General features: G+C 35.1%; 1 protein-coding gene across 2 annotated transcripts in view; it reads left to right on the top strand.

Moving 5' to 3' along the window:
• The window catches only part of Tmem131 (transmembrane protein 131), a 174694-nt gene that overhangs the window by 117784 nt on the left and 42593 nt on the right, over positions 1-14317 (top strand). For both annotated transcript variants that reach the window (XM_020177767.2, XM_020177766.2), the window contains exons 9-15: positions 1989-2139; positions 2235-2291; positions 2848-2909; positions 8778-8886; positions 12115-12223; positions 13001-13154; positions 13254-13424. In XM_020177767.2, the coding sequence (XP_020033356.2) occupies positions 1989-2139; positions 2235-2291; positions 2848-2909; positions 8778-8886; positions 12115-12223; positions 13001-13154; positions 13254-13424 (813 nt within the window). The remainder of the gene's footprint in view (positions 1-1988; positions 2140-2234; positions 2292-2847; positions 2910-8777; positions 8887-12114; positions 12224-13000; positions 13155-13253; positions 13425-14317) is intronic.

Raw genomic sequence — 14317 nt, 5'->3', positions numbered from 1 at the left:
ATTGATTTTTCCTTTATTAATGTGTTAATGTTAAATGTATTTCAAATACATTTAAAAATTGGATGGCAGAGTGAAGGAAAAATATAAATTATAAAGAACAGCAAATGAAATTGACAGACTCTTTTGCTTGCTGTGTGGAAAGGAAGTGATTTCAACTATCCTCTCAGAATTATTTTGGATAAGTTACCTTTCACTCTGATCATTCATGATGTACTTTACATCAAAATTAAAAAAAAAAAAAACCCACTGTGTGAAGGGCCCACTCTATTTGAAGGTAGAGAATTTTAGTATTCAAGACTCACTATTGATAGTGGCATTCGCAAATAGAACCTAGTCATAACACTAGGATAACTTAGAAGATTTTTAATTCGTAGGTGATCTACATTTACCTTCAGTATTATTGAATATTTAACAACAATTTGTATTGTGCATAAACAACTACTTTTTCTTAGAGAATACTATCAAATGATAACCAATGTAAAGAATATACAAGAACCTTTATATGAGAGGGTTTTTTTTTTTTTTAATGTCTATCGTGCTTTAATCCACGTACAGTTGTGGTAAATGCAATTTTTGTATCAAGGTCACTCAAATTACTGCTCATCTGTAGTTGGAGACATGCTGACTTTGATCCTCTGAACTTAAGTCGCAGTGGTTAAGTTTCTTTTTTAATTGCTCTGTTACACATGTGGCCTCTTGATTCTGTCTTAACAGTCTCAACCAGAGGAGAGATATGAAGGTGATGTTCATGAGATTTTGACGTGAACATTTAGAGACAAATTTGTCCATGATTTGGTTAATTCCCCAAATACAGAAATACACTAGCCTTTCACAAAAACGTTTCACCTTGAAATTACATTGTTAGAAAAAGAGTATAAAACAAAGCCTGAGGGTTAAAAACGAGCTATTGCATTTGTGATATAATTCTAGACAGAAAAACTGAAGAATTGACTGTGAAATGTTATGAGCATCTTATAAACAAACATAAGTAAATTCAGACTTCTAAATAACTAAGAACTGTGATGACCATAGCAGAAAGTAGCATGTTTTAATACTCAAGAGTGGCTCCAGTAATCCTTATTCCTACAAGTGTAGAGTGAGGAGAAAAAGTCAGTGGGCTTTGATGTTACTCCCAGCGAACTTCAGTGTACTTGAGGACGTCCCAGAAACCAAGTCAGCTTCCTAGATTTTGGAAGTACATGATCCATCTCTGGGTCCTCCCAGGAGAGTTCCAAATACTTATTTTCTTCTTTGACATTTAAAAGTGAGGGAAGTAGGGATAAGTGAAGACCAGTAAGTTCTAGAACCTAGGACTTTCCTAAAGTATGTTAAAAGATATGTGCAGAAGAATTCCAGTGATTCCCAAGAAGTCAGTAAGTCTAAAACCAGGAAAAGAACTACAAATCCTCAGATTTTTTTCAGTGAGTCTTCCTTTTAGTATATATGTGAATATTCTCATTATAGGACTGAAAATTTGCTATTTTTTGTGTTGAGAGCTTTAGTGAATGCAGTTGGTATACTGTATTTGCTTGGGAAGCTTTATTTCGTTAGGCTTTAAATTAAAGCAAAACAGAGAATAAGCCCTCCTGGTTATCATTATAGAGATCATAATACAGCTCTGATAGTGACATTTCTCTTGAATAGAGAATTTCAGGAAAGAATTATATACTAAGCATTGCTAGCACATTTTTAAAAATAAATGATTTTGTAGATTAGTTCTGCCTTTTTAAGGTGATTTTGCAACTGACAATTTTTCAGATCACACGATTTTTTTTACTTTGTTCACTTTACATAGTTCACCAATTCTAAGAAGCTCATATTTTCACATTATAACATTCTCCGAACTCAGAGTATGTATTACAGTTGGTAGAACACACGTGTTTAATTGGAACTGTATTTTTTTCTTACGGGGTTGATGTTATCAAATTCAATAAAACAGAAGTTTTGCAACATTACAAACAAAACATAATGGTTTGTTTGCTTGTTAGGAAATTCCTCCTTATGAAACCAAAGGAGTGATGAGAGCCAGTTTTTCATCCAGAGAAGCAGATAATCATACAGCCTTCATAAGAATAAAGACTAATGCATCAGATAGCACAGAGTTTATCATTCTTCCTGTTGAGGTTGAAGTCACAACAGGTTAGTTGGAAAAACAGAAATTTCAGGTTTGCTTTTTCAGTACATCTTAACTCTGGCAAAGTGAAAGATAATTGTTGGCATTTCTTTTTTCCAAGCTCCTGGAATTTATTCCTCAACTGAAATGTTAGATTTTGGTACACTACGAACACAAGGTAAAAAAAAAAGTCTTTATAGGTCTTTTTAAAAATTATGTAGTTATATACAATTAAATGGAATCCAGTGCTGAATGACTCTACTATACTTTATAATTTAGCATAGAAAATTCTTTTTCAGTGGTTTGTGACTTTGTAGAAATCCTTTGGTGACTCAAAGCCCAGCCTTCACAAGTTTTATACTCCATCTTCTGATGGGTAACATTGCTTCACAGGTGGAAAAATAAGGTCAGGGGATAACTTAAATCTGAATAGAAAACTGAGGCAGAAAGTAGTTTCTTTGTGCGTTAATCCAGTTCTTCATCCATGTTTAAATATGAATTGCTGCTCTGTGGCATTTTGTTTTGGTCTGATTGTTTAAGAGGGAGCAGTTCTTGTAATACACAATGTCCTTATTAGTAAAGTGATTCCTAACTGATATTTCATTTATCAACGTGATTGCCATTATATTTCACATTCTAGAATAGCTTCCATTTGACATCTAATATGGTAAAAATTGTAACATGCTATAAAGCACACTTTTTAAAGAAGTATTTCTTTTCCTCCATTTTAACAGATCTACCAAAAGTTTTAAATCTTCACTTATTAAATTCAGGATCAAAAGATGTACCAATAACAGTAAGTTTATACTTATTTCTTTTCTAATTTCTGAATCCATTTTTCAAAACTTACAGTAGAGTTAGAAATAATTAACTCCTTGCTTATAAGAATCCTGTTTTGCGGTGGCCTGGAGACTGGTTCTAAGTGTAGTAGAAACCCGATCTGCCTTTACTTCCCAGAGTGTGAGGATGAGAGGGAGGTATACATCTTCTCCAAGCCAAGTTTGAACCAAACCTCTTAAGACTCCTATTCAAGCAGGACTGCATAAGAGGCCTGAAGATGATAAATCCCAGGATCTGTGTGTGGGGGTGGAGATTGTGGGGAGGGGAGGATGACAAGTTATAAGGATTCCATAAGGTTTGGTTGTTAGACTTAAAATATGGGTAAGTAAAAGAGGGAAGAGGGAGTCCAGTGAGTTGAAAAGAAAAATAATGAAGCAAAAAATACGGTAGATAATGGTAGAGTGCTATTATCAACTGTCAAAGGCACCCTTTCTAACTGGGAGCTATCATAGTTACCCTACATAGCACATTATTAATTAGTCTTTCTCTTTGCTTCACACATACACACAGGGCACATGACTTCTTGTCTTATAATGGAATTGGGGTTTAACATTAGCTAGTTTTAGCCAAAAGAGAAAAGAGAAAGATACCAAATTTTGCTATGGCCCACAACCTCTCTCCCTAATAAGGTCCCCTAGACACATGCATAGGAAATAATGGAAAAGGAAAGCAAAACATTGTCATTATAACTTGTGCTCAGGCTTAAAACCTAAACTCAGGAAACTAATAAAATGATTGACCAGGTGTGCTTGTGGCTTGAGGCCCTTTGTCCATACATGATCAAACCCAGATGTTTCTACTAGCTGGTGGAGTAGAGAGCAAAGAGAAGAGAGTATACAGACTACAGATGCAGAAGCAAAAGACAGTCATCCCAGGTAACTGCACTTTAATGCACAGTAACCTTCCTCACTGGTGGGACTGTGGTCCAGGCAGTGTCCTGATAGCTGACTTGCCATTTCTGCCCTCTAGACACTTTTCCTAATGTGGTATAGGGATTTGATGGAAAAATGTCTTTATTTAGCTCAAGCAAATTGACCTTTTTATACACTAAATGGACTGAAGTAAATGTCTTTTTCAATAAACATTTTATAGAAAAATGAAGCTGGCTGTTAATCTTAAGAATGTAAATTGAAAAAATGTGGTGTTCAGTTTATTAATGATTTGGGGCTAAATAGGCTCATGTTCCTCCTTTTCTCTTATATTGAGTTTAAGATAACTGTAAATAAATATTCTTGCTCTTACTATGGGTTGAGTACTATACTAGTTTTATTACATGGATTTCCTTATTAAATACAACAACCCTATGAGGTACATGTCTTACCTCTCTAAAAGAAGAAGCTGAGTCAGTTTTTTTTTACACATTTTATTAGCATATAATAGTTGTACAGGGAGTTTCATTATGACTTTTCCATATATGCATATAATGTACCCTGGTTTTGTTCATCTCCTCCTCCATTTTTTCCCACTTCCCCCTTCCCTTTCTTAAAATGACTTCAGCAGGTTTCAGTGTTCCATATTCATACATCTATAGAAAATACATCAACTATTTTCACCCTCCTTTGCCCTCTTCATTTACTCTCTTCCTCCCACTAGCACCCTCCGCTTAACATGACCTGTTTTACAATCTCTCCTTCATTGTTTAAGTGTCTGCTCATTGTTCAGTAGAGGTTTTGCCATATTTTATCTATAAATATATTTACTTTAATCAGTCTAATCCCCCACTGAGTTAGTTTTTTAAGTGTTTTATCCAACTACAAAAATCTTAAAAGTTACGTGAAAGTATATTAAAGGCTGATGATGTTAGTCAGTGGTATAATGCCTGCTTAGCACATACAAAGCCTGGGTTCAATCCTTAGCACAAGGAAGAAGGGAAGGAGGAAGAAATTATAGTGGCACCTAGTATTTTCATAGTCCATATTTCTATTAAAATGTATGCCTTTTTATAACATCCAAAGCCTTCACTTTACCATTGTTAGGTAGTTTTATCTTATTTCTTCATTCATTCCTGTGTTCACTCATTCAATAAATATTTAACAAGCATCAGCTATATGGTAGCTGCAGTACTAAGTTCTGAAAATATTAGTAGTGAGTCAGAACACCAAGGTCTCCCCACCCATTAAGTTCACTTTCAAATATGGCTCCTGGAGCTCTGGGAGGGGTTTGGATTTATTCTAAGTACAGTGGAAAATGATTATAGGACTTTAAACAAGAGAGTAAAGTCATCTGACTTAGGAGTTTTAAGAGGTCACTGTAGCTACTTTCTGGAGAGGTACAGGGGCAAAAGACAAAGGAGTCAGTTAAAGGCTGTGGTGGTAGCTTAGACTTCTTACCTTATCAACTGGGGATGAGCTACGCATAATGGGAACTGCGTTTTTAGAGAGCGTCTTAAGGTTTTTTCCTGTTCATTTCAGCATTTTCTCCATAATACACCAGGCTTAGAAACTGATACATTTTTAGAAAGGTTCTTACCTTCTTCCTTCCATTTCACAAATTTATACAATTTTTAGAATGAGCTAGGCAGTGCTAAATACTGGAGATTTGTTAAAAATTCCCCTTCAGGGAATTCAATCTCTTTCTAAATAAACTTCTCAGTATAGGATTACTACACAGGTGACTCCTAGAATATAAATTCCTCACCCGGTAGTGGACAGATGCCCACATTCAAACTCTTATGTTGTCTGTGATATAGCTTTAAGAAAATAGTTTTCTTAACATTTATAAAACATTAATGCTATATTAAGGATGGAATTAGTTTGAGATGTTGTAAAAGGAATATTTGCAAGAGGTTTCCTTGCTAAGTGATGAATAGCAATTACAAATTTACTTATTAATTTAACCGGTGTCAGCTTTTATACACAGTTTAGTGAATTTTTGCACAAATTATTAAAAATATAATTCTTACATTCTGCATAGATATTTTCTTTATTTCCTCACATGCTTTGGTAAATGGTTTCAAAATGTCCTTAACTCTCGAGTCTCACTTGAGAATTAGTGAGCATTAGTTGGATCTGAATGTCATGAGAAAAGGCTGAAACTATATTTAGAACATTTCCAAGCTGGCTTTTCTGGGAATCTTGCCATATTTTTTTCTACTTCTTGTTTTGTTTGTTTTGTTCTATTTGGGTTGTTGTTGTTGCTGTTGTTTTGAGTGGAGTCTCACTAGCTAACCCAGGCCAGCTTAAAACTCCAGATCCTCCTTCCTCTGAAGTGCTAGGATTATAGACATGTACCACCATGCTCAGCTCCACTTCTTGATTATCACTGAGTAATATAGTTCAGTGGTTAATACTAAAACAGGTTGTCAGTAGAAATATGTTTATCGTGACGTAATAATTTTATATTGTTTTTCATGTTAAGCCATCAGAATGAACCAGCTGTTTTAAGTATTTTGATTTTTTCATTTCACTGTTTTCCTTAGAATATGGATTTTAGTTGATTTGTTTGGTTTTAGTCATAAGTAGTAAACAATTTAGACCATTTTATATAAAACATGATTGAGTTACCAATTGAATACTTGTTTACTAGTAGTACAATATATTTTTAGGTAATAACACCCAATGTAAAACTTTCCTCTGGGATGAAAAATATGATAGTGGTGTGTTTCATGTGAGCATCATTTACTCTAAGATCTTTCTACTTACAGTGATTATGTTTTAACAAAGACCATTACTTAATTATTTATGTCTGATGACACTCAAAAAGTGCTGTGGTGGTTGTTGGCAAGCTGCTACTTCCAGTACTTCAGCAGGTTGGGACATGGTCAGGGTTCCAGTGTTGCTGTCTCATTTTTAGTAGAGCAAGGGAAGAAATTAAGAGTCATATTTGTGAAAGTCTTCTGCATCCTTCAAAGCTTTATAAGATCTTCTCTGTAATAAATCATGACTGCAAGATAAAAGTGTCTAATTTTTTTTAAATAGCAAATTTAATTGACTCACAAAATTTTGTAGATAGGAGAAATCTCAGAAAAGATCTACCCCAGCCCCCTAGGATTTTTTTTTTTTACAGGAGGGGAAAATGAAGCTGAGTATATAGGCAGCTTACTCAAGCTCACACTTCTGTTGGTACTAGATTGTCATCTCTGCACTATATTGCTTTTCTTCTGTTTGGAAAAAATGTTAGATTGGTAGAGTGGTGTAATGAAAGCAAATGAAGCTTTTCTTACCTTTATAATTTATCTTAAAATTTAAACAGTTTTTTTTAAATTATTATTTATTCTCAAGGATGCATACACATACACACTGGCAGTAGAGTGGCCTAAGTGGTAGAGCACCTGCCTAGCAAGAGTGAGGCCCTGAGTTCAAACCCCAGTACTGTGGTGGGGGGAAGAGAAATACATACATTGCCTTTGCTAGTAATAGCAAGTTATTGTTACTATGTAAGTAATGATATAGTACCTCACAGTACCTGTAATCATCCTAACGTAATCATCCTGTCCCCGTGATGGCAGACATAAGGCAAAAGGGATATGTCTCTTTCTCCATACTCTTCTCAGGGGCTTATTGTGCCTTCGGGGGACTACCCCTTAATGTCCAGTTTGGGCAGATTTCTCCGTTATAAGTGTTCTAAAAAGGTAGGCAGGGAGCCAGAGAGAAGAACCTGGTGACTTGCTGGACCTGACTGCACCCCCGTTAACAGGCATACCTGATGAGTTTCACAGAAAAGAACAGTGTTCTTTTCTATAGGAAATGACAAGTTTTGAAATTAAGTTAATAAAGCTCCCCAAAACTTGACAAATATCCCAGGAGGGTTCTGAGAACAAGGTTGAGATTCAAAGTATATTATAAGGAAGATTTTTGATCAAGATTTATATGCAATGCCATGGTTTCATGAGTACATGTTTATGTAATAGGACATTGGGCAAAGGTTCCTGGACTAGGTCAGGAAACATGGTTTGCAGTTCTGCCCCTTGGTGCCTAGTGTTGAAAGGTTCTTTTCATCATTATACCAGAAGGGGTTGGTGTCTGTAGGCCTCCCAACCCAAATATCTGTGTCAGTAATGACAATAAAAATTAACTGTAGCTTAAAATTATTTTTCATTTTGTTTTGTTTTTGTGGGACTAGGGATTGAACCAAGGGCCTTGCACATGCTAGGCAAGCAGTCTACCACTGAGCTACATCCCCAACCTTAAACCATAATTTATTTTTTAAGTATGCTCTGAAAGTACAGAATTTACTGTTCTTTTTTCTATTACTTTTGGTTTAGTTGCTTAAAAAGGGAGATCTGATTTCCTAAGCATTCCAGTCCTTTCTAAGTTAAATATCCCTGTAGTCTGCCTCACTGTTCAGCCCCCCAGCTAGTAGCGCAGCCCTCTCCTTTGACAGCAGTGCACCTTGCCCACACAGCTAAGCCCCAGGAGAAAGGGGAGATGACACCAGAAACAAAGTTTCCAAAACTGACTTGTCCACACTAGGGCCCCTGCTCCCAGATACACTTGTGTTACATTTGTGCATGGATTTCTTTAAGAGAGAGACTCTTTCATAAGTCATCTTCATGTCACCTCTGCTATACAAATTAGACACTCATTTGGAAAGTAAATCCCTTTTTAAAAAGTTATGTACTCATACCTTGTATATGAGTTTGTCTTTAGATTTTTACACCTACTGCTCTGTCATACTTTTTCCTTTCTGATCATCCTTTCATTTCATAAAATTATTCTAGTAAAATTAATTTGAAGTTTTACCAGTTTGACCTATTCCGTTTAAAGCTATTACAGAAGTTAAACTTTCCAAATTTTGATTCTGCTTTACTTTTCTAGCATACTTTGTAGTTTAAAGCAACTGAACCATTAGACTAAAATACTACCACATTTTTATTTCTTTGCAGAGTGTTCGACCTACACCACAAAATGATGCTATAACGGTACACTTTAAACCAATTACACTAAAAGCTTCCGAAAGTAAATACACCAAGGTTGCAAGCATTAATTTTGATGGTAAGTATTTGCTGTTATTCCTAATAGAGTGTTGTTGTTTTGATCAACTAGAAAGCATCTATGTTGACATGTTAATATAAAAATTCAGACTATTTTAAGTCATAGTTCACATTATCACTTAGATTGATTTTGTTTCCTTATAAACTCATGAACTCTTTGAATCTTGAAAGAAAATACTATAACTGTATAAGGCTGTATCAGTATTAGCAGTTGGAAAAAATTAGAAATTATATATATTATATATAATTTTATTTACATTATATATTATAATTTTATTTACATTTTAGAAGCATTTAGTTTGAGAGCAAAAATAAAGTATTCTTTGTAACACTGGCTTTCATACATAAGGCAGACAGTCCTTGTTAAACTAAAACTATAGTCTTTATGATAGAATTGTCAAATTAGCTATTATTTCAAACAGGTATAGTATATATTTTGTCATTTGAAATGTTAGCCTAGTACTAGATATGTGGTTCAAGTGGTAAAGTGTTTGCTTTGCAAGCATGAAGCCTTGAATTCAAAATCCTAGTCCCATCCAAAAAAAAATATTATTGAAATGTTAGCCCAGATTTTAACATTTTTACAGCAAGTTTTAATTCAGTTTTTCCCAGTTTGCTAGAAATTTATTGAATTTGCTGTCACAAAAATTTTTAAATAGTGACTTAACAGCTGCTTGACCCTGTATGTAATTAAATAAGAACTAAAACTCTGAAGAGGGCCCATGAATGAGGAGCTATAAAATTGAAACTTTGGTTTTCAAAGCCACGTTGTTCAGAGTCCACATTTTACAGCTCAGCTCCCCACGGGTTGATGTCAGGATGCTGGCACCCTCACCCTTGGAGGGTTCCTTAATGGATCTAGAGCAATGACACAGGATGCATGATAACCTCAGGACTCATTCCTTGGGCCTAGTAAGAATTCCCAAGGAATCAAAATCAATAGGCAGTGTACTTTCATAATGTAGATGTCAAGAGTTGGTGTCATTGGTGCCACAGTTACTTCCAAGTCTGTGGTAAATGGTCTTCTGTGCTATTGAGAGACCACTTTTCATCTTTTCATTCCTGACCACCACCGTCAGCATAAGCAGGGACATGCCCTGCCCTTGCAGAAGAGAGATCGGCCAGGAGTAATTCCTGAGCCTGAGCACACTTAGGACCTGTCCATCTGGTAAGCCCATGGTACAGTAACAGAGTAACGTGCATTGGCCACAGTTGTGCAGCACAGCTACCCTTTGCCCTGAGGGTGCAGAGCTCCTCCCTAACCCTGTGTTGTTGCCCCAAGCAGTCATTTCCATTGAGATGAATGTGGTGTTCTTAGTGGGATCAGAATCTAAAGTAATGGGGGAGGTAGGGATAAAGGACTGTGATGAAGGGATATATTGTAAAAACTTGTATAAATGTCACAATGTACCCCCAATAAAACAATAATATATTTAAAGAGGGGAAAAAAGAAAATAAAGTAAGTTTTTTCCTTCTCTTCTTACCTTTTTTTCTTTTTTTTTTCCTGTTCTTTTCCCATCTCTTCTGCTTTCTTCTTTTCTTCCTTCCCTCCCCTCTCCCATATCTTTTCCATTTTTCTTCTCTCCCTTTCTGTGCTGGAGATCAAACCCAGGACCTCATGCATGCTAGGCAAGCACTATACTTCCAGCCCTAACATAAGTGCTTCTTAAAGAAATTATGTAAAATTAAATACAGAGGGAAAATATCTTCAAAGCCAAACACTTTTTTAATGTCGTGGGGAAGCACCTCCACCTTCCACCTTACCCACCAATCCATCCCCAGGCCTCAAAAGAAAATACCTCTCTGAGATTGCTGTGAAAGTCAGGAAGTGTTTTTTATTTAACTCTTAATATTTTCAGAATGTGCCTCATATATGTTAATTCTACAATGCTCATGTATCAAGCAAGCATCTTTCTCTCATCAAAAGTCACTTTGTTTTATAATTTTTAACTGAATTTTCTTGACATTTTGACACTTCATTTGCTAAAATATAGCATGACATAATACCATGAAATGCTTGAATTATGGCCCTTGTAATCAGCCTTACATCAGGACAAATTGTGAAAAAGTAAAAGCATCCAGAAATGGCTAGCAAGCAGAAAGAAATAGGAGGCTTAATGGGAATTTAAAAAAATCTAAAGTCACCATAGTCAGATTCTACATGCCATACCATTTCTTAGTTCTTTATTTGTCCTGAAGTTGGGTCACCCCCATTTGCTAAGCTCACATGTAAATTCTTCTTGTAAGTTTAATTGTGCCTGAAGTACTTTAAAGGGGACAAAAATGAACAGGTTCTTTATTTGCTTTGAAAGGAACACCTAGTGGTTACCCAGATTGGATCCATTGAATCAGTCTCTGTAATTCCAGGTGGTGTTATTCAAAATTGCTACAAAACCTAGAGGTTTGGGCTGGGGATGTAGCTCAGTGGTTGAGTGCTTGACTAACATGCATAAGGCCCTGGGTTCAATCCCCAGCACCGCAACAAACAAAAAAACCTAGAGGTTTTACTTCATCATTGAAACAATAGAATATGATGAATATGATATGATCTGATGGTAGGAGGGGATTTATCTCCTCTTATTTATACAGTTTTTAGGGTTGGTTAATCTAAAAATTCAGAGCTCATTACTCTTGATCTTCTCTTGCACCATACTACTTGGTATTTATAGCAAGTCCCTGCCTATACAAAGAATGTTATTTCCTTCTCTCGACTAGTGAGTGGTTCAGTGGGAGAAGGGGCCCTTTGGTGGGCATTTGGCATTGTCTAGAGACACTTTGGGTTATCATAGCTGGAGGCATGCCACCGACATATCTGGCAAGTAGAGTCCCTGAACAGTTGGACATCCTACAGTACACAGGACAGGCCTCTACAACAAAGAAATAGCCTGGTCTAAAATGTTCATAGTACCTAGGTTGAGAAACCCTGTAGTAAGTAAAGCCAAAGCCTGTGGCTATGGAGAAGTAGCTTAGTTACTGTTTTCCCTTCTGACTTGATTTCACTTGCTATTTCTCATCTGCATATCTCATTTCTGGGGAAAAAAATGTATTTTTCCCTTTTTTATATAAAATAATGTGATTTTATTTAAAATGTTTTACAAGTGTTGTTTGCCAATTTGAAAACTCACCCTCTTTGTAATGATGTTCTTCTGTCCACATAAAGTCACTCATATTCCTTAGCAGTAAAAAATAACAGAGGTTTTTTTTTTTTTTTTTTTATACTTCCTTTCAGCTTCGAGGGCAAAAAAGCCATCTCAATTTTCTGGAAAAATAACTGTTAAAGCAAAGGAAAAGACTTATTCTAAACTTGAAATTCCATATCAAGCAGAAGTCTTAGATGGGTGAGTTTCTTTTTAAAATTAGTTTATAATTTTTTGTTAATCAGTAAATTCTCTTTCCCTACTAAGTAATCTTAGGAAAAATCACACCCAAGTTCATTTAAACTCAGTAGGATTCTTGTTGAAAAGAACAACCTCAACTATGAAGGAAAACCTTCTTTTATCTGTTTATTTCTTACTTTCTTAGAAAACTAAGTGAGGTCATACGATCTTTTGTTTAAAGATTTAATGATTCAAAATGAATTTGATTTTTTAAAATATTTACATCACTTGAACCATTTTCTGTCATTCCTTTTGCAATTTGTAAATAATTGTGGGTTGCTACTATTTTGTGACTTGAAATTATTTATTTATATTCCTTTATAAATTCATAAGCACCTCTTATAAGTTTTTGTAAATTACTAGTAATGTGTGATTCATTTTCTAATTATGCTTTAACCAATGAGATATTAATATGTAACTTGGTAGCTATTCATTTTAACAAAATTTGTTGCAATTTCAATGATAAACATGATTTTGTTTAAATAGAGTAAAGCCTTTTCTGTTGGCACATTCTTGATTCTGATATTTGATTATTAATTCATTGGAGAATATAAATTTTCATGTTTTGTGCCTAAATTTTGTTTTAAATGGTGTGGTCAAATATTAAAATACTATAGTTCTAATTTTATAATACAGTTCTTAATGCTAAATGTAAGTTATTACAACAGAAGAACTTGGGCTTTAAATTAACATATGGATTTAAAAATGATTTATTCTGTTTTTGTCTTCTTCAAATAGTTATTTGGGATTTGATCATGCTGCAACATTATTTCACATCCGAGACAGTCCTGCTGATCCTGTGGAGAGACCAATTTACCTTGCTAACACTTTCAGTTTTGCAATCCTCATTCATGATGTGTTGTTACCAGAAGAAGCCAAAACAATGTTTAAAGTATGTCTGGGAACCCTAGTGCTTTTTATTTTGCTGCTCTAATAACATCAGTATTTTGATACTGATACTTTTATTTTTTCCTTTCCGCTTATTACCTAGGTTCACAACTTCAGCAAGCCAGTCTTAATTCTTCCTAATGAATCAGGATACATTTTTACCCTGTTTTTTATGCCATCCACGTCATCCATGCATATAGATAACAACATTTTACTTATTACCAATGCTTCTAAATTTCATTTACCTGTGCGGGTCTACACGGGCTTTTTAGATGTAAGTATATTATCTACTTTAAAATGTGAACTCCATATCCATCATTTGTGTTTTTAGATATTGTTGGACAATTATGTTCCATACTCTTAGGTTTTGCTATTGACTGACCTCTATACATTGATCTAATTCCTTCGTAGTCAATACTTTCCAGGTATAGTGGCCCCCACTACTACCACTTATCCACAGAGGACACAGTCAAGTCCCCCAGTAGATGCCTTTATTGTTGTCCTTTAGTGTCTGAGGAAGATTGGTTCCAGAAGCCCCTGCACTTGTCAAAATCCATGGATGCACAAGTCATCAGTCCCTTATATTCAATGGTGTCATATTTGTGTGTAACCAATGAAATCCATGGATATAGTACCTACAGAAATGGAGGACCAACTGTATAGCTTTTCCCTAAATATGCATATCATTGTTTGATTTATAAATTAAGTACAGTAAGGACTAGATTAATAAGAATAACTAATAATAAAATAGAAGTTATAACAATACACTACAATTAGATTTTTGCTTTCACCTTTCACTTAAAGGAAGCTTCTCTTTGGGATATTTGAATTGCTGGGTTCACTGCTCAGTGTCACTGTTCTTACATTTTGGGGTCATTATTAAGTAAGATAAGGGTTATTTGGACACAGGCACTATTAATACCACAATTATCGATCAGATAGTTGAATCAGCTACTATGTGACTGAGTGAGTGAGTGAGTGAGTGAGTGCTGGAGAAAGGGACAATTAACATAGCAGATGGGACAGCAGAAGATTTTATTCAACTACTCTGAATGACACGTAGTTGAAAACTTAATGAATTGTTTATTTCTGGAAATTTTATTTCAATATTTTTGGAGCATAGTTGACCAGCCTCTCCTCAGGATGCAGTTGCTTCCTGTAGTTAGG

This window comes from Castor canadensis, chromosome 12, assembly GCF_047511655.1.
Source record: "Castor canadensis chromosome 12, mCasCan1.hap1v2, whole genome shotgun sequence".
Lineage (NCBI taxonomy): Eukaryota > Metazoa > Chordata > Mammalia > Rodentia > Castoridae > Castor > Castor canadensis.
Note: the sequence above shows the minus strand (reverse complement) of the source record. Positions and strands in the feature narration are given on the sequence as shown.